At 35.7% G+C, this 24621-nt stretch overlaps 2 protein-coding genes and 2 long non-coding RNA genes across 5 annotated transcripts; all 4 read left to right on the forward strand.

The window, feature by feature from the left end:
- The first annotated feature begins 1525 nt into the window (after nt 1-1525).
- LOC108262506 (uncharacterized) lies at nt 1526-2962 on the forward strand. Its single transcript, XR_008398062.1, has 3 exons — nt 1526-1634; nt 1754-2604; nt 2731-2962. It is a non-coding gene; the product is annotated as an uncharacterized LOC108262506 (long non-coding RNA).
- A 1491-nt stretch (nt 2963-4453) lies between these two features.
- Nucleotides 4454-8029, forward strand: LOC128635169 (uncharacterized). Of its 2 annotated transcripts, XR_008398061.1 has the most exons (5): nt 4454-4603; nt 4730-5628; nt 5748-6598; nt 6725-7623; nt 7743-8029. It is a non-coding gene; the product is annotated as an uncharacterized LOC128635169 (long non-coding RNA). The 2 variants fall into 2 exon arrangements; XR_008398060.1 differs by having other exon boundaries at nt 4730-6598.
- A 1027-nt stretch (nt 8030-9056) lies between these two features.
- On the forward strand, nt 9057-17748 carry LOC108276941 (uncharacterized). The gene is made up of 10 exons (XM_017489095.3): nt 9057-9228; nt 9564-9596; nt 10051-11418; nt 11615-11724; nt 12364-12428; nt 12680-12816; nt 13012-13197; nt 15213-15416; nt 15599-15763; nt 17484-17748. Exons 3-10 carry the CDS (start codon nt 10170-10172, stop codon nt 17672-17674), a joined length of 2307 nt encoding a protein of 768 aa, XP_017344584.2. The 5' UTR covers nt 9057-9228; nt 9564-9596; nt 10051-10169; the 3' UTR covers nt 17675-17748.
- Nucleotides 17749-17773: 25 nt separating this feature from the next.
- On the forward strand, nt 17774-23461 carry LOC128635168 (adhesion G protein-coupled receptor F5). The gene is made up of 6 exons (XM_053686571.1): nt 17774-17959; nt 19290-20645; nt 20815-20856; nt 22314-22373; nt 22502-22565; nt 22905-23461. Exons 1-5 carry the CDS (start codon nt 17819-17821, stop codon nt 22556-22558), a joined length of 1656 nt encoding a protein of 551 aa, XP_053542546.1. The 5' UTR covers nt 17774-17818; the 3' UTR covers nt 22559-22565; nt 22905-23461.
- Nucleotides 23462-24621: the final 1160 nt, after the last annotated feature.

Raw genomic sequence — 24621 nt, forward strand, 5'->3', positions numbered from 1 at the left:
TAACCAATATGTAGTGTCAATAGTTTACAATATTTACCAACAAAAACATTGTCATGATTTTCTTTTCCACAGTGTGCAGTTTGAATGGTACTGAATATCAGTGCAGGTGTGAGGATCAGTATTTCTGGCCATGTGAAAAGTGCACAGTATATGGGTCTTGTGATGAACTCACCAATGCCTCATGTGTCTGCATCAACGCTCTTCCCTATGATGGACACTTCTGCCAATCAATCAGTGAGCTGTCGAGTAAGTATGATATGCAACATAAAAAAAGGATATCTGATGAATGGCCTTTCAATACTTCATCAGTATACATCGGTCACTGTTAGTCCTTTTTTGAACAATGACTGTCTTATCGGTAATTTTTTAAACACCTGTTCAAATATATAATAAAAACTGACCAAAGTTAAAATTAAGCCAACAGAATAAGAATTTGTACAAATAGTTATACATATTTAACTATTTATACCACTCAACTTGTCTGAAGCTATCATACTCAATACACAATTAAGTTAGAGTACGTTAATAAATTGTATTTATTAGTCCTTTGTAATCATGCTGTTATTTGTACTTTATAGCTAACTCTGCATGTCCTGATGTAACACCGACAGGTAAAACCAACATACTCCATTAACTACCAGGATATGTGCGAATTCTCACCTGTTTCCTTTTATGTTGCAATTTAGACTTCAGTAATATGGTATTGTATGCAGAATTTCTTCTCACCTTTCCTTCAGCTGAATATCTGTTTGAGATTGAGACTGACACAGTAGATATGAAAATGTTGGAACTACTGAGGAACCTTTTGGAGACATTCAGTTTACCCTTAATAAATATTAACATCAATATCACTGAAATACACATCACTACAGGTAACTGACTTTACTCTGTCTACCGAAACTCATTCAAACCGTGTTACTGTTTTAGACCTTTGTTATAGGAGTTATAGCATTAAAAATTGTCTTGATCTTTTGTAATAGATATGTAGTGACAATATTTTACAATATTTAGCAAAAACAAACAAACAAACAAACAAAAAACAACAACAACATTGTCATGATTTTCTATTTCACAGTGTGTAGATTGAATGGTACTGAATATCAGTGCAGGTGTGAGGATCAGTATTTCTGGCCATGTGAAAAGTGCACAGTATATGGGTCTTGTGATGAACACAACAATGCCTCATGTGGCTGCATCAATGTTATTCCAAATGATGGACACTTCTGCCAACCAATCAGTGAGCTGTCTAGTATGTATGATATGTAATCTGAAAAATAAACATGTCTGATGAATGGACTTTTAATACTTCATCACTGTACATTTGTCAGTTTTATTTATTATCATTTTTTTTAACAATGTGTGTCTTAGTTGTAATTTTAAAAAGACCTGTTCAAATGAAAAATAAAAACTGGCCAAAGGTAAAACTAAGGCACCAGAATAACAATTGTTACATTCAGTTTGTTTGCTGTTGAAATAGAACTTTGTTTGCATTCAACTTGTCTGAAGCTATCATTCTCAATACACAGTTCTATAAAGGAGAATAGGGTAAATAAACTGTATTAATTACAACGTTTAATCACACTGCTGGTTTTACTTTATAGACAACTCTACATGTCCAGCTATAGCACCCACAGGTAAAACCCACATACTACAATAACTACCAGAAGATGTGCAAATTCTCACCTGTGTTCCTTGATTATGACTAGAATACCATAGTATATTTAAATAAAATTTATTTTCCCCTTTCCCTCAGCTGAATATCTGACTGATATCGAAATTGACACAGTAGATATAACAGTCTTGAAACTCCTGAGGAACCTTTTGGAGACACTCAGCTTACCCTTAATAAATAGTAACATCAATATCACTGAAATACACATCACTACAGGTAACTGACTTTTCTCTGTCTGCTGAAACTCAGTCAAACCCTGTTACTGTTTTAGACCTGTGTTATACGAGTTATAGCATTAAAGATTGTCTTTATCCACTGTAACCAATATGTAGTGACAATAGTTTACAATATTTACCCCCAAAAAAACATTGTCGTGATTTTCTTTTCCACAGTGTGCAGTTTGAATGGTACTGAATATCAGTGCAGGTGTGAGGATCAGTATTTCTGGCCATGTGAAAAGTGCACAGTATATGGGTCTTGTGATGGACTCACCAATGCCTCGTGTGCCTGCATCAACGCTCTTCCATATGATGGACACTTCTGCCAACCAATCAGTGAGCTGTCTAGTATGTATGATATGCAACATGAAAAAAAGGATATCTGATGAATGGCCTTTCAATACTTCATCAGTATACATCGGTCACTGTTAGTCCTTTTTTGAACAATGACTGTCTTATCGGTAATTTTTTAAACACCTGTTCAAATATATAATAAAAACTGACCGAATGTAAAATTAAGCCAACAGAATAAGAATTGGTACAAAGAGTTGTACATATTTAACTTTTTATACCACTCAACTTGTCTGAAGCTATCATACTCAATACACAATTAAGTTAGAGTACGTTAATAAATTGTATTTATTAGTCCTTTGTAATCATGCTGTTATTTGTACTTTATAGCTAACTCTGCATGTCCTGATGTAACACCGACAGGTAAAACCAACATACTCCATTAACTACCAGGATATGTGCGAATTCTCACCTGTTTCCTTTTATGTTGCAATTTAGACTTCAGTAATATGGTATTGTATGTAGAATTTTTTCTCACCTTTCCTTCAGCTGAATATCTGTTCGAGATTGAGACTGACACAGTAGATATGAAAATGTTGGAACTACTGAGGAACCTTTTGGAGACATTCAGTTTACCCTTAATAAATATTAACATCAATATCACTGAAATACACATCACTACAGGTAACTGACTTTACTCTGTCTACCGAAACTCATTCAAACCGTGTTACTGTTTTAGACCTTTGTTATAGGAGTTATAGCATTAAAGATTGTCTTGATCTATTGTAATAGATATGTAGTGACAATATTTTATAATATTTAGCAAAAACAAACAAACAAACAAACAAACAAAAAACAACAACAACATTGTCATGATTTTCTATTTCACAGTGTGTAGACTGAATGGTACTGAATATCAGTGCAGGTGTGAGGATCAGTATTTCTGGCCATGTGAAAAGTGCACAGTATATGGGTCTTGTGATGAACACAACAATGCCTCATGTGGCTGCATCAATGTTATTCCAAATGATGGACACTTCTGCCAACCAATCAGTGAGCTGTCTAGTATGTATGATATGTAATCTGAAAAATAAGCATGTCTGATGAATGGACTTTTAATACTTCATCACTGTATATTTGTCAGTTTTATTTATTATCATTTTTTTTTAACAATGTGTGTCTTAGCTGTAATTTTAAAAAGACCTGTTCAAATGAAAAATAAAAACTGGCCAAAGGTAAAACTAAGGCACCAGAATAACAATTGTTAAAATCAGTTTGTTTGCTGTTGAAATAGAACTTTGTATAGCATTCAACTTGTCTGAAGCTATCATTCTCAATACACAGTTCTATAAAGGAGAATAGGGTAAATAAACTGTATTAATTACAACGTTTAATCACACTGCTGGTTTTACTTTATAGACAACTCTACATGTCCAGCTATAGCACCCACAGGTAAAACCCACATACTACAATAACTACCAGAAGATGTGCAAATTCTCACCTGTGTTCCTTTATTATGACTAGAATACCATAGTAGATTTAAGTAAAATTTATTTTCCCGTTTCCCTCAGCTGAATATCTGACTGATATTGAAATTGACTCAGTAGATATAACAGTCTTGAAACTCCTGAGGAACCTTTTGGAGACACTCAGCTTACCCTTAATAAATAGTAACATCAATATCACTGAAATACACATCACTACAGGTAACTGACTTTTCTCTGTCTGCTGAAACTCAGTCAAACCCTGTTACTGTTTTAGACCTGTGTTATACGAGTTATAGCATTAAAGATTGTCTTTATCCACTGTAACCAATATGTAGTGACAATAGTTTACAATATTTACCCCCAAAAAAACATTGTCGTGATTTTCTTTTCCACAGTGTGCAGTTTGAATGGTACTGAATATCAGTGCAGGTGTGAGGAACAGTATTTCTGGCCATGTGAAAAGTGCACAGTATATGGGTCTTGTGATGGACTCACCAATGCCTCGTGTGCCTGCATCAACGCTCTTCCATATGATGGACACTTCTGCCAACCAATCAGTGAGCTGTCTAGTATGTATGATATGCAACATGAAAAAAAGGATATCTGATGAATGGCCTTTCAATACTTCATCAGTATACATCGGTCACTGTTAGTCCTTTTTTGAACAATGCCTGTCTTATCCGTAATTTTTTAAACACCTCTTCAAATATATAATAAAAACTGACCGAATGTAAAATTAAGCCAAAAGAATAAGAATTGGTACAAAGAGTTATACATATTTAACTTTTTATACCACTCAACTTGTCTGAAGCTATCATACTCAATACACAATTAAGTTAGAGTATCTTAATAAATTGCATTTATTAGTCCTTTGTAATCATGCTGTTATTTGTACTTTATAGCTAACTCTGCATGTCCTGATGTAACACCGACAGGTAAAACCAACATACTCCATTAACTACCAGGATATGTGCGAATTCTCACCTGTTTCCTTTTATGTTGCAATTTAGACTTCAGTAATATGGTATTGTATGTAGAATTTTTTCTCACCTTTCCTTCAGCTGAATATCTGTTCGAGATTGAGACTGACACAGTAGATATGAAAATGTTGGAACTACTGAGGAACCTTTTGGAGACATTCAGTTTACCCTTAATAAATATTAACATCAATATCACTGAAATACACATCACTACAGGTAACTGACTTTACTCTGTCTACCGAAACTCATTCAAACCGTGTTACTGTTTTAGACCTTTGTTATAGGAGTTATAGCATTAAAGATTGTCTTGATCTATTGTAATAGATATGTAGTGACAATATTTTACAATATTTAGCAAAAACAAACAAACAAACAAAAAAACAACAACAACATTGTCATGATTTTCTATTTCACAGTGTGTAGATTGAATGGTACTGAATATCAGTGCAGGTGTGAGGATCAGTATTTCTGGCCATGTGAAAAGTGCACAGTATATGGGTCTTGTGATGAACTCAACAATGCCTCATGTGGCTGCATCAATGCTATTCCAAATGATGGACACTTCTGCCAACCAATCAGTGAGCTGTCTAGTATGTATGATATGTAATCTGAAAAATAAACATGTCTGATGAATGGACTTTTAATACTTCATCACTGTACATTTGTCAGTTTTAATTATTATAAAAAAATTTTTTTAACAATGTGTGTCTTAGCTGTAATTTTAAAAAGACCTGTTCAAATGAAAAATAAAAACTGGCCAAAGGTAAAACTAAGGCACCAGAATAACAATTGTTAAAATCAGTTTGTTTGCTGTTGAAATAGAACTTTGTATAGCATTCAACTTGTCTGAAGCTATCATTCTCAATACACAGTTCTATAAAGGAGAATAGGGTAAATAAACTGTATTAATTACAACGTTTAATCACACTGCTGGTTTTACTTTATAGACAACTCTACATGTCCAGCTATAGCACCCACAGGTAAAACCCACATATTACAATAACTACCAGAAGATGTGCAAATTCTCACCTGTGTTCCTTTATTATGACTAGAATACCATAGTATATTTAAGTAAAATTTATTTTCCCCTTTCCCTCAGCTGAATATCTGACTGATATCGAAATTGACACAGTAGATATAACAGTCTTGAAACTCCTGAGGAACCTTTTGGAGACACTCAGCTTACCCTTAATAAATAGTAACATCAATATCACTGAAATACACATCACTACAGGTAACTGACTTTTCTCTGTCTGCTGAAACTCAGTCAAACCCTGTTACTGTTTTAGACCTGTGTTATACGAGTTATAGCATTAAAGATTGTCTTTATCCACTGTAACCAATATGTAGTGACAATAGTTTACAATATTTACCCCCAAAAAAACATTGTCGTGATTTTCTTTTCCACAGTGTGCAGTTTGAATGGTACTGAATATCAGTGCAGGTGTGAGGATCAGTATTTCTGGCCATGTGAAAAGTGCACAGTATATGGGTCTTGTGATGGACTCACCAATGCCTCGTGTGCCTGCATCAACGCTCTTCCATATGATGGACATTTCTGCCAACCAATCAGTGAGCTGTCTAGTATGTATGATATGCAAGATGAAAAAAAGGATATCTGATGAATGGCCTTTCAATACTTCATCAGTATACATCGGTCACTGTTAGTCCTTTTTTGAACAATGCCTGTCTTATCCGTAATTTTTTAAACACCTGTTCAAATATATAATAAAAACTGACCGAATGTAAAATTAAGCCAACAGAATAAGAATTGGTACAAAGAGTTATACATATTTAACTTTTTATACCACTCAACTTGTCTGAAGCTATCATACTCAATACACAATTAAGTTAGAGTATCTTAATAAATTGCATTTATTAGTCCTTTGTAATCATGCTGTTATTTGTACTTTATAGCTAACTCTGCATGTCCTGATGTAACACCGACAGGTAAAACCAACATACTCCATTAACTACCAGGATATGTGCGAATTCTCACCTGTTTCCTTTTATGTTGCAATTTAGACTTCAGTAATATGGTATTGTATGTAGAATTTTTTCTCACCTTTCCTTCAGCTGAATATCTGTTCGAGATTGAGACTGACACAGTAGATATGAAAATGTTGGAACTACTGAGGAACCTTTTGGAGACATTCAGTTTACCCTTAATAAATATTAACATCAATATCACTGAAATACACATCACTACAGGTAACTGACTTTACTCTGTCTACCGAAACTCATTCAAACCGTGTTACTGTTTTAGACCTTTGTTATAGGAGTTATAGCATTAAAGATTGTCTTGATCTATTGTAATAGATATGTAGTGACAATATTTTACAATATTTAGCAAAAACAAACAAACAAACAAAAAAACAACAACAACATTGTCATGATTTTCTATTTCACAGTGTGTAGATTGAATGGTACTGAATATCAGTGCAGGTGTGAGGATCAGTATTTCTGGCCATGTGAAAAGTGCACAGTATATGGGTCTTGTGATGAACTCAACAATGCCTCATGTGGCTGCATCAATGCTATTCCAAATGATGGACACTTCTGCCAACCAATCAGTGAGCTGTCTAGTATGTATGATATGTAATCTGAAAAATAAACATGTCTGATGAATGGACTTTTAATACTTCATCACTGTACATTTGTCAGTTTTAATTATTATAAAAAATTTTTTTTAACAATGTGTGTCTTAGCTGTAATTTTAAAAAGACCTGTTCAAATGAAAAATAAAAACTGGCCAAAGGTAAAACTAAGGCACCAGAATAACAATTGTTAAAATCAGTTTGTTTGCTGTTGAAATAGAACTTTGTATAGCATTCAACTTGTCTGAAGCTATCATTCTCAATACACAGTTCTATAAAGGAGAATAGGGTAAATAAACTGTATTAATTACAACGTTTAATCACACTGCTGGTTTTACTTTATAGACAACTCTACATGTCCAGCTATAGCACCCACAGGTAAAACCCACATATTACAATAACTACCAGAAGATGTGCAAATTCTCACCTGTGTTCCTTTATTATGACTAGAATACCATAGTATATTTAAGTAAAATTTATTTTCCCCTTTCCCTAAGCTGAATATCTGACTGATATCGAAATTGACACAGTAGATATAACAGTCTTGAAACTCCTGAGGAACCTTTTGGAGACACTCAGCTTACCCTTAATAAATAGTAACATCAATATCACTGAAATACACATCACTACAGGTAACTGACTTTTCTCTGTCTGCTGAAACTCAGTCAAACCCTGTTACTGTTTTAGACCTGTGTTATACGAGTTATAGCATTAAAGATTGTCTTTATCCACTGTAACCAATATGTAGTGACAATAGTTTACAATATTTACCCCCAAAAAAACATTGTCGTGATTTTCTTTTCCACAGTGTGCAGTTTGAATGGTACTGAATATCAGTGCAGGTGTGAGGATCAGTATTTCTGGCCATGTGAAAAGTGCACAGTATATAGGTCTTGTGATGGACTCACCAATGCCTCGTGTGCCTGCATCAACGCTCTTCCATATGATGGACACTTCTGCCAACCAATCAGTGAGCTGTCTAGTAAGTATGATATGCAACATAAAAAAAGGATATCTGATGAATGGCCTTTCAATACTTCATCAGTATACATCGGTCACTGTTAGTCCTTTTTTTGAACAATGACTGTCTTAGCGGTAATTTTTTAAACACCTGTTCAAATATATAATAAAAACTGACCAAAGTTAAAATTAAGCCAACAGAATAAGAATTTGTACAAATAGTTATACATATTTAACTTTTTATACCACTCAACTTGTCTGAAGCTATCATACTCAATACACAATTAAGTTAGAGTATGTTAATAAATTGTATTTATTAGTCCTTTGTAATCATGCTGTTATTTGTACTTTATAGCTAACTCTGCATGTCCTGATGTAACACCGACAGGTAAAACCAACATACTCCATTAACTACCAGGATATGTGCGAATTCTCACCTGTTTCCTTTTATGTTGCAATTTAGACTTCAGTAATATGGTATTGTATGCAGAATTTCTTCTCCCCTTTCCTTCAGCTGAATATCTGTTCGAGATTGAGACTGACACAGTAGATATGAAAATGTTGGAACTACTGAGGAACCTTTTGGAGACCTCCAGTTTACCCTTAATAAATATTAACATCAATATCACTGAAATACACATCACTACAGGTAACTGACTTTACTCTGTCTGCCGAAACTTATTCAAACCGTGTTACTGTTTTAGACCTTTGTTATAGGAGTTATAGCATTAAAGATTGTCTTGATCTATTGTAATAGATATGTAGTGACAATATTTTACAATATTTAACAAAAACAAACAAACAAACAAAAAAACAACAAGAACATTGTCATGATTTTCTATTTCACAGTGTGTAGATTGAATGGTACTGAATATCAGTGCAGGTGTGAGGATCAGTATTTCTGGCCATGTGAAAAGTGCACAGTATATGGGTCTTGTGATGAACACAACAATGCCTCATGTGGCTGCATCAATGTTATTCCAAATGATGGACACTTCTGCCAACCAATCAGTGAGCTGTCTAGTATGTATGATATGTAATCTGAAAAATAAACATGTCTGATGAATGGACTTCTAATACTTCATCAGTATACATTTGTCAGTTTTTATCATTTTCTGAACCATGTGTCTTTTAGTGGTTAAATTTTAAACCCTGTTCAACAACAAAAAATGACCAAATTTAAATTTAAGGCCTAACAACTATGAATCTATGAATATATGCTGTAAATATTTAACTCTGCATTGCATTCAACACATTTAAAGATATTTTTCTCATCACACTGTTCGCTGTGTAAGAGTATGGTAAATAAACTGTATTTATTAGCACTTTAAAATTGTACTTCTGGTTTTAATTTTTAGATAACTCTACTTGTCCAGCTGTCACACCCACAGGTAAAACATTTTAGAGATTGTCTTTAAACATTGTACCAAATAAGTTGTCATGATTTCTGTTCCACAGTGTGCCGTTTGAATGATACTGAATATCAGAGAAGGTGTGAGGATCAGTATCAGTGAAAAGTGCACAGTATATGGGGATTGATCTTTTGTAAAAGATTGTTTGACACATTAAATTCATAGTATTTTTACATGTTAAAGCAAGGTTAAGGATATACCTTAACTTATATAAGGATATACCACAATCTGTTCATTTTAATTATAGTTTTGAACTGAAACATAGGTTCCTCAGATATTGTTTCTAATGAATTTGTGGTTTAAGAATCAAACAACTTCTAGTAACAATGAACTATTTCTTCTATCACTTTGTGTTTTACATGATATTAAAATTGCTGTTCTGAGTTTTGAACTCATTAACATTTTCCCCACTTGCTTTGTTTAAACACCACAGTACCTCCTCTACCCACCCCACTGACACAGTCTGCTGAAATCACAGTCATCGAAACAACTGCTGTAACAACAAGCAACACAACTCCACCCACCACATCCACAGCCAACACAACTGCTGCAATGAAAACCAACACAACTACACCTGAAACAACAACTGCTTTAACAACAGCCAACACAAATACAGCAACCACATCCCCAGCCTACATAACAACTACTGCCACAATAGCCAACACAATTACAACCACCACATCCACAGCCTATGTAACGACTGCTGCCACAACAGCCAACACAAATACAGCAATCATATCCACAGCCTACATAACAACTGCTGCCACAACAGCCAACACAATTACAACCACCACATCCACAGCCTACATAACGACTGCTGCCACAACAGTCAACACAAATACAGCAACCATATCCACAGCCTACATAACAACTGCTGCCACAACAGCCAATACAATTACAACCACCACATCCACAGCCAACACAACAACTGCCTCAATGACAACCAACACAACTACGCCCAAAACAACAACAACTGCTGCAACAACAACCAACACAAATACCGCAACCACATCCCCAGCCTACACCGTTGCTGCCACAACAGCCAACACAATTACAACCTCCACAGCCAACACAGCAACTGCTGCAATGACAACCAACACAACTACACCCGAAACAACAACTGCTGCAACAACAACCAATACAAATACAGCAACCACATCCATAGCCTACATAACAACTGCTGCAACAACAGCCAACACAAATACAGCAACCACACCCACAGCCTACATAACAACTGCTGCCACAACAACCAACACAAATACAGCAACCACATCCACAGCCTACATAACAACTGCTGCAACAACAGCCAACACAAATACAGCAACCACACCCACAGCCTACATAACAACTGCTTCCACAACAGCCAACACAATTACAACCACCACATCCACAGCAAATACAACAATTGCTGCAATGACAACCAACCCAACTACACTCGAAACAACAACAACAACTGCTGCAATGACAACCAACACAAATACAACCACCATATCCACAGCCAACATAACAACTGCTGCAATGACAACCAACGCAACTACACCAGAAACAACAACAACAACAACAACTGCTGCAACAACAACCAACACAAATACAGCAACCACATCCCCAGCCTACATAACATCTGCTGCCACAACAGCCAACACAAATACACCTAGGACAAACACAGCCAACTCTACAACTGCTGCAACCTTAACCAAAACTGATACACCTACCACTTCCACAGTCAAAACAACAACTACTGCAACACCATCAACAACCACCAAATCCACATCCACCACAACCACATCCACTACATCCGCAGGTATTATTTTAATTAGTTTTTTTCCTAAGTCAATCCTAATGCATTGTAAATGTACTTGGTTTATTTTTCTTTCTTTCTTTCTTTTTCTTTTTTTTTTTTTTTTACAAAGATATCACCCTAGCAGTTTATACAGTACCATGATAATGTATGTACTTTGTATGTATGTACTTTTATTCTTTTTTCCCCTTTTCAACAGGCATATATGTATTAAGCTTCTCACTGGCTATGAATGAAGAATTTGACTTTGCACTCACTGATCAACATAGTGCAAAATACCAAGAATATAAAACAAGAATTGAAAGTTCAGTAAGTGTAACACAATATAATATGCTTTATTATTCAACAATTATCAATGTGCATTCAGATGGATTTAATTTGAGCATAATAATGTGGGCATATTATTATTATTATTATTATTAGTAGTAGTAGTAGTAGTAGTAGTAGTAGTATTGCTGTGGCATATAGTACCTTTATTGTCACTTAAAATTAAATATGACTGTCATGAAAGGTAGACTGAAGCAGATGCAAATGTAGTTAGCATTTATTAAAAGAGCTCGCAAACAAATCCAAATCGTGAGGCAAAAACATGTAAACAGTACCCAGGCATTATCAGCAAACCACAATAACAGGGCAAATCCAAAAACCAGGTATCAAGCAAAAGCAAAACCAGAATATCAATACATAGAATGAACAGCTTGGTAAGGCCAGGTGATTAAACACTGTGCTTTACTTCGCATTGTGTGTGTGTGAAAGTCCTATATATGTGCTGGGTCGGATTGGCAACAGGTGTGTGATCAGAAGTCTAATGACTGTGAATGTAAGTTTGTGCTTTCTGGGAAGTGTAGCCAGAGGAGGCCATGTTTGTAGGCTGTGGTGCATTCTGGGAAACTGAGTTTGATACCAGAGTTGACCTGATAATGATATAATTGCCATTTTCCCCCTCAGATTGATGGTAGTTACAGAAATGTATCTACCTACCAGGCCAACTCTGCGAAGGTGACTGGATTCAGGTGATGTTGTTGTTGTTGTTGTTGTTGTTGTTGTTGTTGTTGTTGTTGTTGTTATTATTATTATTATTATTATTATTATTATCACTGTTGTTGTTGTTATTTATTTATTTATTTTTACTTTTCCAATCAAACTGACCCATGATCCAAACTTTAATCAGTATTTTTGTTAATCCAAAACCTAGGGGGTTGTAAAGGTTTGATCAACAGTTAAAAAATATTATGTATTGAATGATGTGCTGTATTTTTAACAGGCCTGGAAGTGTGATGGCAGACTTTACTATTAAAACAACAAGTGATAACCTTAATTTGGTATCAGCAAATCAACAGCTTGCTATCAATCTCCATTCAGAGGGATTTAATGTGAGCGAAACTGCATTCAGTCAAAGTGGTAGGGGAATATTGTTGTTATTATTATTATTATTATTTTTCCTTTTCGCAACCTGTTAACCTGTTTATTAACCTATCATTCTTCACACCAGTTTTATTTTGTTAACTATGTTCAAGTTCTCCATTGTTTGTGCTGTACATGTGTAAACTGGAACTGCAAAAACACTTTAGAGATGTACATGGATCTTCATTTCAGTGAAAGATGGACTATATGAGAGCAATGTCAATATATATCCTGAAACAAATCTCATCCTGACTTGCAATCCTCCAGTGAATAATGGCATAAAATGGACCATGAATGGGAAAAAATTACAGCCATCGGATAAGTATGTAATTAATACAATTGGACTCACTGTGAATAATGTCACTCCCAGTGACAGTGGTAAGTCAGAAGGAATTCTGTTATATCTGCATCTTACATTGGTCAGGTGTAAAAAGCAAATTTTAAAAATACAGTATATTAATGAAATAGTGTTCAATCATTAATTTATTTGCTACAATTTTATGAATATTATTACAAAACATGAAAATATGATGATATACAATAGTAAAAACAGGTTTTAATGAAATAATAACAATAAATATGTGAAGGTTTTTTTTTAATTCCCTAAAGAGCTTGTGTTTGTAAAAGTATGCAATACTTTTTCAGTATAGTACAGTAATGTACAATACAGTATAGAGGCCCCAAAATGTATCTGGACACTTAAGCCACACTTGTATGCCACCAATAAGCCACAGATGCATGAATTTCTCCTGCATTAGAAAACATGTCAAGTGCTTTTATTTAAAACAAGTGCTTTTATTATTATTATTAATAATAATAATAATAATAATAATAATAATAATAATAATAATAATAATAATAATACCACAAGCACACTTTTCAAGTAAAACATTTCCCCCCAAAGTAGACTGTGTTTAAAAATACTAAAAGTACAGATACACTGTTTATAAGTGGACAGATACTCAGTGTTTAGATACTCATTAGTGATGTTAGAGCTTGGGTGTGCAGAAGGATGCAAGTGCAGTAAAAGGCTTTTATTGAGAGGCAGGCAGACAAATCCAAAACGTTCAAAATGTAATCCACAAACAGGCAAGGGTCAGGAGATGTACGAACAGCAATAACAAGGACAATCCAAAAGCAAAAACTAAGAAGCCAAAGGGCCTGTTTCACAAAGTGAGTTGACCAAATTCAGAGTTGCAGAGTAAGTTTTGAATTGAGAAAGTGTTATTCCAGAGTTTTGATGACTAAATGTGGAAAAATACATATATAATAAAAATAAAAATAAAAATAAAATAAAATATAAATAATAAAATAATAAAAATAAAGAATGAGTGTGTCTAAACTTTTGACTGGTAGTGTATCTATTTGAAGTCTTATTTCAAACAGCATTTGGTATGCATGGGTCATTATCCTGCTGAAAAATCCAGTTCTGTGAATAATTTCTTTGCTGATTTTTGCAAGCTTATATCCAAATTGCTTCTGTACACTTCTGAGTTCATGATCAATGAACACAAGCTCACCATCACCACTGTCAGAAAAATAGCCTCAGCTGCATCCATGCTTTACATGTTTGTACAGTTTGATGCAGTTTGGTTGAATTTATTTTCTTGGCTTTTACCACACAAACACTCTAGCCCTCACCCTTGCTTACTTATTCTTGAGGCTGATGAATGGTTTCTGTCATGTTACTCCTAAGCTATTTCAAACAGGATCCTGTTTCAAATAGTTTTTGCACTAAGTTGTTTCGGGTAACTCTAATATCTGAAGCAATACTTGCTGCTGTTTCTCACCTGTTTTTTCTTGATTTTATTCACAATTATGTATTTTCTACTTCATCTGTTTTCATTTACAAATCATTGATCTTTGAACTTTATTTTTTTTTTACACAATTTTAGACAATTTGATTGAGAAGAAGGAAGATTTAGCTTTTTTCTGATCTGGTGAATAGAGTGCTCTTTCTTTGTGCAAACAGATGACCTTTTATCAAAACATACTTCCTTCTTCTTAGTCATTTTTGCCATTACTTTAACCAGCTTCAGTTTCGTGCAGGTGCGCCTAGCAGAGTAACCACATTAACTGTGGATTAACTGCGACAGCCAGAATAAGCCTAAATAACTTTTTTGTCTATCTATTATTCTTATATTATTAAACATTATAATTTTTATAATTGCTTGAAAAGTGTGCTTGTGCTAGTGTAAAATAAATGCCATATGATATGTTGTTTTATAATGTTGTAACATGTTGTAATGCAGTGAAATTCTTACATGTGTCAAAAATCCCCAAAAATATACATAACATTTATATATATATATTCAACTATTTTAATGCCATTTCAAATGTTTTACACACATTAATCTCTTTATATATTATTCTCAATTTCTCTGCTTTCTCAGGTCAATATGCATGCACAACAACAGTAAACTCAATGCCCTATGTTATCTGGCAAACCATTACAATTCAGCCATACCCCAATATCCAAGTGAATAGTGGCAAAGTTGTAAAATGCGAGGACACAGTAATCGCACTGCAGTGTTGTGTTCAGGGGAGTTATGAAGTGAAATGGACTGACCCTGTAGCTTGCAACTCAACTTCAACAGGTCACACGTGTTTTTGTTTTACATATACAGTGGCGTGTGTGTGTGTGTGTGTATATATATTATATATATATATATATATATATATATATATATATATATATATATATATATATATATATATATAAATATAATGAAGCTAGTTCTATTTTTAATGCTTTAAACTATTTACTTGTGTTGCACAGTCCCACTGAAAGGCTGCACATTATGTGAATATAAAATTAACAAGCAGGACTGCCAGTCTACTGACCAAGTTATACTGGTCACATGTCAACTCACATCACCTATCAGTGGAAGTACAACTCAAAGTTACAATTCAAAGAGCATCAAAATAGATGTCATAAAAGGGGGTGAGTAATCATTTATTTGTATTGTTATTACAGTAGGGGTGTAACAGTCATCTGTATTGGTATCTTTAAAAATTCATATCTATGACTGCATTTAAACTGAAAGTGCATATCTGGTATGTGTAGCATACATAGTTGTTTTAATAACAAAGTTTATTAGATAAGAGACCATTTTAAGACATTAGTGTGTCACGATTCCCCCTTTAAGCAGCGTGCTCTAAGCGCGAATGCGCGAGCACCTGCTTTTCCGTTGTTGACCGTAATGACATCTGGACACGTGTGTTTTGTTTCATGCCACAGTGTTATACCAAGTTGTCTTAGTGTCTTTGTCTCATAGTACGTTTGTTTAAATAAATATTATTATCTGCACCTGCTTCTGGCTCGACCTCGATTCGTGACAGAACGAAAGACCTACTATCAGAAGCAGCAGATCGCCACGATGGACGCCTGAGTTTGCAGCATATGCAGAGTGGTATATAGGACTACTGGAGCAGGGAAGAAGGACATAATCAGTGTCTAAACCGCTAGCAGCTGAGAGTAATTCAGACCCACGTGAAATCCCAGCCAATGACAGAACAGGGAGGAGACATGACAGAAACATAAACAAAACACACGTGTCCAGATGTCATTACGGTCAACAACGGAAAAGCAGGTGCTCGCGCATTCGCGCTTAGAGCACGCTGCTTCAAGGGGGAATCGTGACGTAGTGAGTTAAATATTAATTTAAAAATTCTGTCACTTTCTTCAAAACCAATTCAAAGTTCCGTACTGGACATTTCATTGACAAGGCAAACTCCGCCTGGACCCCCTGACTTTCCACAGGTGGAGGCGGGCCATTACCTTCGCCTTTTGTGCCTCCCTCGAACTAGTGCTAGCGAACTCGACATGACAGGGAAGTAACTGGCTGAATGCCACCATTTGCTGTTTAACCTCACGAAACCGGTCGGCAATGGTGTTACCTGCACCGCCAAACAGGCTGGAAGATTCAACAGGGTAGTACAGCATGGAGACCTTATCCTTATCCCCCATTCCTGAGAGGTTGAGGCATAGGTGTCACCCAAAGAGACAAGTCCATGGCAGCTAACTGTGTTGGGCCCAATTCCCTCCCCGCTGTCAAGCTCATTCAGCAGGTCTGCTTGGTAGGCCTGTAACACTGCCATTCTATGCAGTGACCAACACATGAGGCCCTCTGCTGCATAGGCTTTGCCAACCAGTGCCACGGTGGCCTTACATGGCTTTTATGGCAAAGCTGGCCCCCCTAAAAGCTGGCCCCCCTAATACCGTCAATGGAGAGAGGTAGCTCACAAGTGCCTCCTCCATCTTTAGCACAGCCAAATGCACATACTGCTCATTCCCCACGATGGCCAAATAATCGGACGTAACGGATTGATAAATACGGCTGGTGTATGGATTTCCCCAGAAGTGCGATAGTTCATCATGCACTTCTGGAAAAAGTTGTGGAGCTCACACAACGCTCAGTTCCCTTTGAAAGGGAAAATAAGCTCTAAATAAATGTATGTAGATCATATTGATTTTCACTTGATTTTATTTGCATATGTGACCTTAAAGTAATTCAAAAGTAATCAGATTACATTACTTTCATATTGTGATTCTTGGATTATGTTACTAATGAATTTTTTTATGAAGTAATTTGTAACTGTGATGGAATAGATTTTTAAAGTAACCCTCCCAACCCTGGTAAACCTATGCTTCTTTTCTTTAGCATTTACCTGCTCTGATAGTGTATTTGGAGCTGGAAATCTGGGAGACGAACACATTGGTGACTGTAATGGAAACATGGTTGGGTCTCAAAAGGCTAAGTGTAATTCATCAGGCCTCTGGGACCCCATAGAAAACAACTGTGTTCTGCGCATCATTCAAAATTTAAAAGATGAAGCTAAGGCAATTCTTTAAAGATTACTTCCATGAAGGATAATGAAAAAAATTATTTTAGTTATGTGGTTTCTCTTCGGTTCTTCATAACAATTTGTCTGTGGTTTGTTGTTGTTGTTTTTTTTTTTGCAATAGAATTTACAAGTAACAGGCATCCAAGACTTTATGAGCAATTTCATAAGTAATGCTACAGAAGAGGCTCAGAACATAATTCAATCTTCAGCTACCATATTAACAATTGTAGAAATACTGACAATCATTTCCAGTCTCTCACAAACAATTTTAATCAATCAACCCGTTATGATGGTAAGTCAATTCTTTTATATATGTATTTTGCATTTCATTTATATGTAGTTGCAATCAAAATGATTCAACCCCCACAGCAAATTTAGGTTTATTGTCAAAATTTACAGAATTTCAGCTGTTTTCAATGAACAAATCAAACAAAAGCAAATGAAATAGTTCAACACAACGAATGCTTCAAGTGGTTTCCCCAAATTCTGAAAATGCAAAAGACCTGCATTAAAACTTGGTGGCAAGAGGCACTGAAGTTAACACTAAACACAGTAAGGTGCGTACTAAACACAGAAGGTTTCCATGCCAGAACTCCAAGACATACACAACTACTGACCCAAAAGCACAAGAAAACTCAAAATCATATAAATAAGCCACGAAGTTTTGGGATTCTGTTCTGTGGAGCGATGACACTAAACTGGAACTTTTCAGCACGATGGATCAGTTGTATGTCTGGAGGAAAAGAATGAAGAAAGAACACTCTGTCCACAGTCAAGCATGGTGGTGGCTTGGTGATGCTCTGGGGCTGCTTTGCATCCTCTGGCACTGGAAACCTGCAGCGTGTGGAAGGCAAGAAGGATTCGATGAAGTATCTGGAAATCCTAGGAGAAAACCTCATGCCGTCTGTGAGGAAGCTGAAGCTTCGGCGTCGTTGGACCTTCCATCAGGATAATGATCCTAAACATACCTTAAATTCCACCAAGGCTTGGTTGCAGAAGAAGTCCTGGAAGATTCTACAGGGCCATCCTAGTCACCTGACTTGAACCCCATCGAAAATCTCTGGTGGGATTTGAAGAAGGCGGCTGCAGCACACAAACCAAAGAATATTGCTGAACTGGAGGCCATTGCTCATGAGGAATAGGCTAAGATTCCTCAGGAATGCTGCCAGAAGCTCTGCATCTTGTTTGCAGCAGGTTATAAAAACAAAAGGGTGCTCTACTAAGTACTAAAGCTGCTTATCATGAAGGGGTTGAATAATTTTGAAACTGGAGGAATCATTACAAGTTGAATTTGGGGAAACCACTTCAAGCATTCATTGTGTTGAACTATTTCAAGTGGTTTTGTTTGATTTGTTCATTGCAGACAGCTGAAAGTTTTTAAATTTTGACAGTAAACCTGATTTGCAATGGGGGTTGGCTAATTTTGATCACAACTATAGTATTTGGAGTGCATTGTAAATACGCAGGTGGGAATAACTTTAACATCGATAATTTTAGTCAATGTTTTTTATTGAAAGAACTCAAAACAGTTGTTTCTGCTTTGTCATTTTTTAGTGATTTATTGATTAACTAGATACCTCAGATATGATGTATTTAATGTATAATTCACTTTCACTTTAAAGGATTTTCTGAAAACAACTGATGTAATTGGATCAGTAGGTGCACGGGACACATGGGTGCATTTAAACAAAAATAGTACAACTATGAATGCCAGTTCTGAACTTCTGAAGTCTATTGAGAGCCTTGCACGCCGACTCAGGGATGAAAACTTCAACATAACAACAAACTACACCTCTCTCAGTAAAATTAACTTTACTACCCCCTTTTCTGAAACATTCGGTATAAATTTAACTACCCAAATAATTGTACCCACACTTAGGGAACCGACTTTCATCACAGTGATAATCTCTTCTGCCCTTGAAAATGCCTTACCTGTTCGAAATCTGACCTACAATGACAGCAGTGAATCTGGCATCAGGATCAATGGAGATATAGCTGTAATTGAGACAAAGTCAACAATTAATAACATTTCCTTTTCTTTTGATGTAAAAAATAAGACACTGGGAAACCCTCAGTGTGTTTTTTGGAACTTCAGTCTACTGAATGGCATTGGGGGATGGGACTCAACTGGATGTCAACTTAAACCATTAGAGAATGAAACAGAAAAATTTACATGTGAGTGCAATCACACAACCTCTTTTTCAATCCTGATGTCACCATTTGCCTTGGATAAAGACTTGGCCATAATCTTAGATTACATAACTTACACTGGCGTTGGCATTTCATTGGGCAGCTTGGTTTTGTGTCTCATCATTGAAATCTTTTTATGGAAATCAGTGACAAGAAATGACACATCCTACATGCGCCATGTCTCCGTAGTCAACATTGCTGTCTCCCTTCTGATTGCAAACATATGCTTCATCATTGGAGCACCAGTTGTAAAGAAAGGAGAGGGTCCCTGCAGTACAGCAACATTCTTCATGCACTTCTTTTATCTTGCCCTTTTCTTCTGGATGTTGCTGTCAGCACTCTTGCTCCTCTACCGCACCCTCATGGTCTTTTCTAGAATGTCCAAAGGAGCAATGATGGCCATAGCCTTCACTGTTGGCTATGGAGCCCCGTTAATCATAGCTGTCATTACTGTGGCCTCTACAGCTGGAAGTCAAGGATACATTCAAAAAGATTACAATTGTTGGCTAAACTGGAGTAAAACGAAGGCCCTCCTGGCATTTGTGATTCCTGCTCTGACTATTGTAGCTATAAACCTCCTGGTGCTTATTGTGGTTCTGTGTAAGATGTTGAGGAGAGGAGTTAATACTTCCACCCAGCCAGATGATAAAAATCCCCTAGTCGTCATTGCTAGATGTGTGGCGATTTTAACACCTCTCTTTGGTCTAACGTGGGGATTCGGTATTGGGACCATGATGTCATCGAGCTTTGGGGTTCATGTGGTGTTCGCATTCCTTAATTCACTGCAGGTATGAAAGTTATGTCAATCAAATGTTCAATGTAATTCTAATTGCACACACACACAAATTTAAATTTGTTTTAGAAATAAAAAACAAAATAGTTTTATAAATTCTGATAATTCCAATATGTATGCTTGTTATGGTAAATCGTAAAAATGTCTGATTTGTTTCTTTAAAGGGCTTCTTTATTTTGCTGTTTGGAACATTACTGGATGGTAAGGTATGTGTGCTTCATTACACAACTCTTTACTAAGAAGACTATTGTCACTAGTAGGGAAGAGCTGGCACAATTTTTAATTTTTAATTAAAATGTTAAATTACTCAACGCTGATTTAAATTGCAGATTTCATATTTCCAAAAATATTGGAACATGTGACTGACAAGTGTTTTTTTTCTTATGTATGTTTGGCTGATGGATTGTTTAAACAAATGATAGCCCTGGCTGTCTACTATTGGTTTGAGCCCTGGGTTTTGCCTGCGAAGCCTGCATTTGTTTTTTAAAAACGATAAACCAACCAGATAGCTCTTTATAGGAGGAAAACAAGCCATTTTGAAGCTGAAGAAAGAGGGAAGATCAATCTGAGATATTGAACAAGCAATACAACAATTTGGAATGCCCTATAAATGAATGAAACCACTGATGTACTAACAACCAGACATTTAATGGGTCAGCCAAGGAAATCAACAGCAGTTGATGACAGAAACATTGTGAGATCTGCAGGGGGAAAACCCCCAAAACAACATTCAGTGACATCACCAGCAACCTCCACAGCTCGAAGAAGACTTCTAGCATTTACTAGCATTAGCTGCATTTGCCGAATATGCTGTTATCAGCAGTTGCCAGCTGTTATCATGTTCATCAGAAATTATTAGCATTTACCAGCGTTGTTTGCAACCGTTTTATAATTGATTGTCAGTGTTTGCCAGCCTAAGATACAAACGTTAGGGAAAATAATGGGTATTTAGATGGAGAAGTGTGGCTGATAGGCTGCTATATCGCACAACATTTTTTAACCCTTATCTCCACCAAGAGTAGATGGATATAATTGCACCAGCTCTCCCCTAATTCACAATTAAAACTAACTAAATAAATAAATATTATGGATTCATACATATCTGCTTTCTATATAACTGTTTTTCTGCCTGTTTTGGGGGTGCCCATGTTCCGCATTGAATTTATTTGTGATGCTACACTCCACAGTAGTGGTTAAAGTAGACTCTCAGGGGTTTAAGAATTTGCAGTTTTTCATATTTAATTTTTTTTTTTTTTTTTACCTAGCCTACTAGGTTTAAATGTTAGAATTTTATTGTGGCAGTTGTATACAGTGTTTTACTATCAAAAAAGCTTTAGTTGTACTGTCCGTTTTATCACTGTATCAATGTTATTGGGGAGAATTGGGAATTGTTTGCCCAGCAGGGGGCTCACACCTCTTTCCTTTCCTATTGCCCTGCTCACCAACAGCCAAACACAGAGTCAGAATACTCTACACACAGAAACCCAAATATGTCCTGACCAATCTCACTTGCGATGATAAAATAATTAATTTCTTTATACTGATGTCCGATAAGTTGATTTCCATTCCGCTGCCCTGCAAGAAAGGTTTAACAAAGGTGGTTTTTTTGTTTGTTTAAAAGCATGTACAGAATGCTTTTACTTTACTTGTATTGTGGTCACAGGTCAGACAAGCATTGGCAGGAAAGCTGGGACTGAGTAACCTCAGCTCTAACCAAACCAGGGTAAATATAATTGACCTAGTGCTGTTCTTAAGATGAAGAAGAAGAAAAAAAACTATTATTATTTTCACTCTTAAGTGGACTTTAAAATATACTACTACAATGCAATGACTGATGTGTCTACATTACAGAGGATAATTGCAGGACCATCATCCTCAAGTGGACTTCTTTTCATTCCGAAGTTATAACAGAGAAGTATGTAAATGAACTGATATTTGATTAATTATGTCTAATGTTTAATATTCCCTGTCCTCATCTCCATCCAATTAACAATGCTATCAAATTTAATACTCTCTTCAGTTTTGCTCTTTTAATATTGTACATATACATAACATATACATTTTCTTATGTCCATGTGTATGATTACACCTAATTCTATTTTAGGGAGATTGAGTTCCCTTTCGTCATTGAATTATTTCAGCACAATGATTACATTTAGCTTTTGTGTTACCTTAATTATACACCAAGTATGTTAGCATTGTTCTGACGTGTGAATAACACTGGTATTTTGATCTTTCTTTTGGTCTTTTGCAGATGTGTCCAATGTATTAGACAGTGACATTTTACCTGTTTCTTCAGCTTCAAGAGGGTCAGATGCAGTTACTGACAGTTTAGCTATTTAACAGCTAATGCTGTTGGTAACGAAGTAAAAAAGTCAAATATATTTTAAAAGCACAAGTATCATTTAAAGCACCCTTTTAAAGCCCCAGAAAAGTGATTTCAGAATGATTTAAAAAATTATTTGAGAATGATGTATAAGGAATGAATGTAATAAAATTATCTGTATAATTGTTTGTATTTAAACTCAATAAGCCTGCAGCTTGAAACACATTACATGGAATTACATTTCTAATTAATAAAATATATTTAATAGAGTAGCATGGGGTAGATTTCAATGACGGTAATGATTTGGATAGGGTAGATTTCAATGACTGTAATGACACAAACATCACTCAAATATTGAAAAAATATATCTTTTTAATCATTACCACTATGCAAACACTAAAATTAATTTTAGTGTTTGCATAGTGGTAATGATTAAAAAGATATATTTTAATCTTAAAGCATTCAAGACTAATATTAAATAATTTAGTGTACAAACTGGCATTAAAACATTAATCACAAATAAGATGCCTCCAGTGCCTCTGTAACCATGTCTTCTGTCAGGATATTGACACCATCCATACTTATACTGCATAGTAAAATCCCTAGTGTTGAATTAACACCCAGAGTGTTTATATGAGTCCAATGGACTCATATAAACACTGTAGGGTGTGAATTCAACCCTGCATCCATCCATCCATTTTCTACACCGCTTATCCTTTTCAAGGTCAAGGGGAACCTGGAGCCTATCCCAGGGAGCATGGGGCACAAGGCGGGGTACACGCTGGACAGGGTGCCAATCCATCACAGGGCACAATCACATACACATTCACACATCCATTCATACACTACGGACACTTTGGACATGCAAATCAGCATGTCTGGGGGAGGAAACCAGAGTACCCAGAGGACACCCACGCAGCACAAGGAGAACATGCAAAGTCCGCACAGGGGGGAATCGAATCCCCAACCCTTTTCTCATCATGGAGGTTTGAAGCCCCATGAAAACTATTGTGGGTGGTGGCTTTGCTGATTCCCTTAAGTTGGAAAAATATTTAACAGATCTATTGAGTAATTGAGAATACAATAGGGTCCTTTGAATTAAAGGGATATTTCACCAAAAATCAAAACCCTATCATCATTTAGTCAACCCCTTTTTCTTTTTCTTCTTTGGTGAAACAAAATATTTCAAGCAGAATGATAACCTAAAAACAGCAATTAACCAACCAAGAAATACCACACCAGAAAGAGACATGATAAGTTACAAAATATTAAAAAATCTACAGATGACAGCCTTAAATCTTTTGTTAAGAATATACAATCAAATATGGAATGAAGGAAATATACCTAAAGACTGGAAAAGCGCAATAGTATTGCCAGTAGCCAAACTATGAAAAGATATAACGAAACCTAATAATTATAGACAAATTGCGCTTACTTCCACCATGTGTAAGGTATAGAAAAAAATCATAGTGAGAAGGCACAATTATATGCTGGAGAAGACAGAAATTATCTCACCAAACCAGAGTGGTTTTAGAAGTGGAAGATCTACAATGGATGCTTTAATAGTGTTTGAGAATCAAGTTAGGAAAGCATTAGTGATGAAAGAATATTTATTTGCAGTGTTCTTCAATATATAGAAAAGGCT

Source organism: Ictalurus punctatus, chromosome 16 (genome assembly GCF_001660625.3).
Source record: "Ictalurus punctatus breed USDA103 chromosome 16, Coco_2.0, whole genome shotgun sequence".
Classification (NCBI taxonomy): Eukaryota; Metazoa; Chordata; class Actinopteri; order Siluriformes; family Ictaluridae; genus Ictalurus; species Ictalurus punctatus.

Coding starts and splice junctions, on each gene's coding strand:
- LOC108276941 (XM_017489095.3), top strand. CDS start 10,170: ATGAAAACCAACACAACTACACCTGAAACAACAACTGCTTTAACAACA. Junction 15,417..15,598: donor TTGCAACTCAACTTCAACAG/GTCACACGTGTT, acceptor TGTGTTGCACAG/TCCCACTGAAAGGCTGCACA. Junction 15,764..17,483: donor AATAGATGTCATAAAAGGGG/GTGAGTAATCAT, acceptor TCTTTTCTTTAG/CATTTACCTGCTCTGATAGT.
- LOC128635168 (XM_053686571.1), top strand. CDS start 17,819: ATGAGCAATTTCATAAGTAATGCTACAGAAGAGGCTCAGAACATAATT. Junction 20,646..20,814: donor CATTCCTTAATTCACTGCAG/GTATGAAAGTTA, acceptor GTTTCTTTAAAG/GGCTTCTTTATTTTGCTGTT. Junction 20,857..22,313: donor GAACATTACTGGATGGTAAG/GTATGTGTGCTT, acceptor TTGTGGTCACAG/GTCAGACAAGCATTGGCAGG.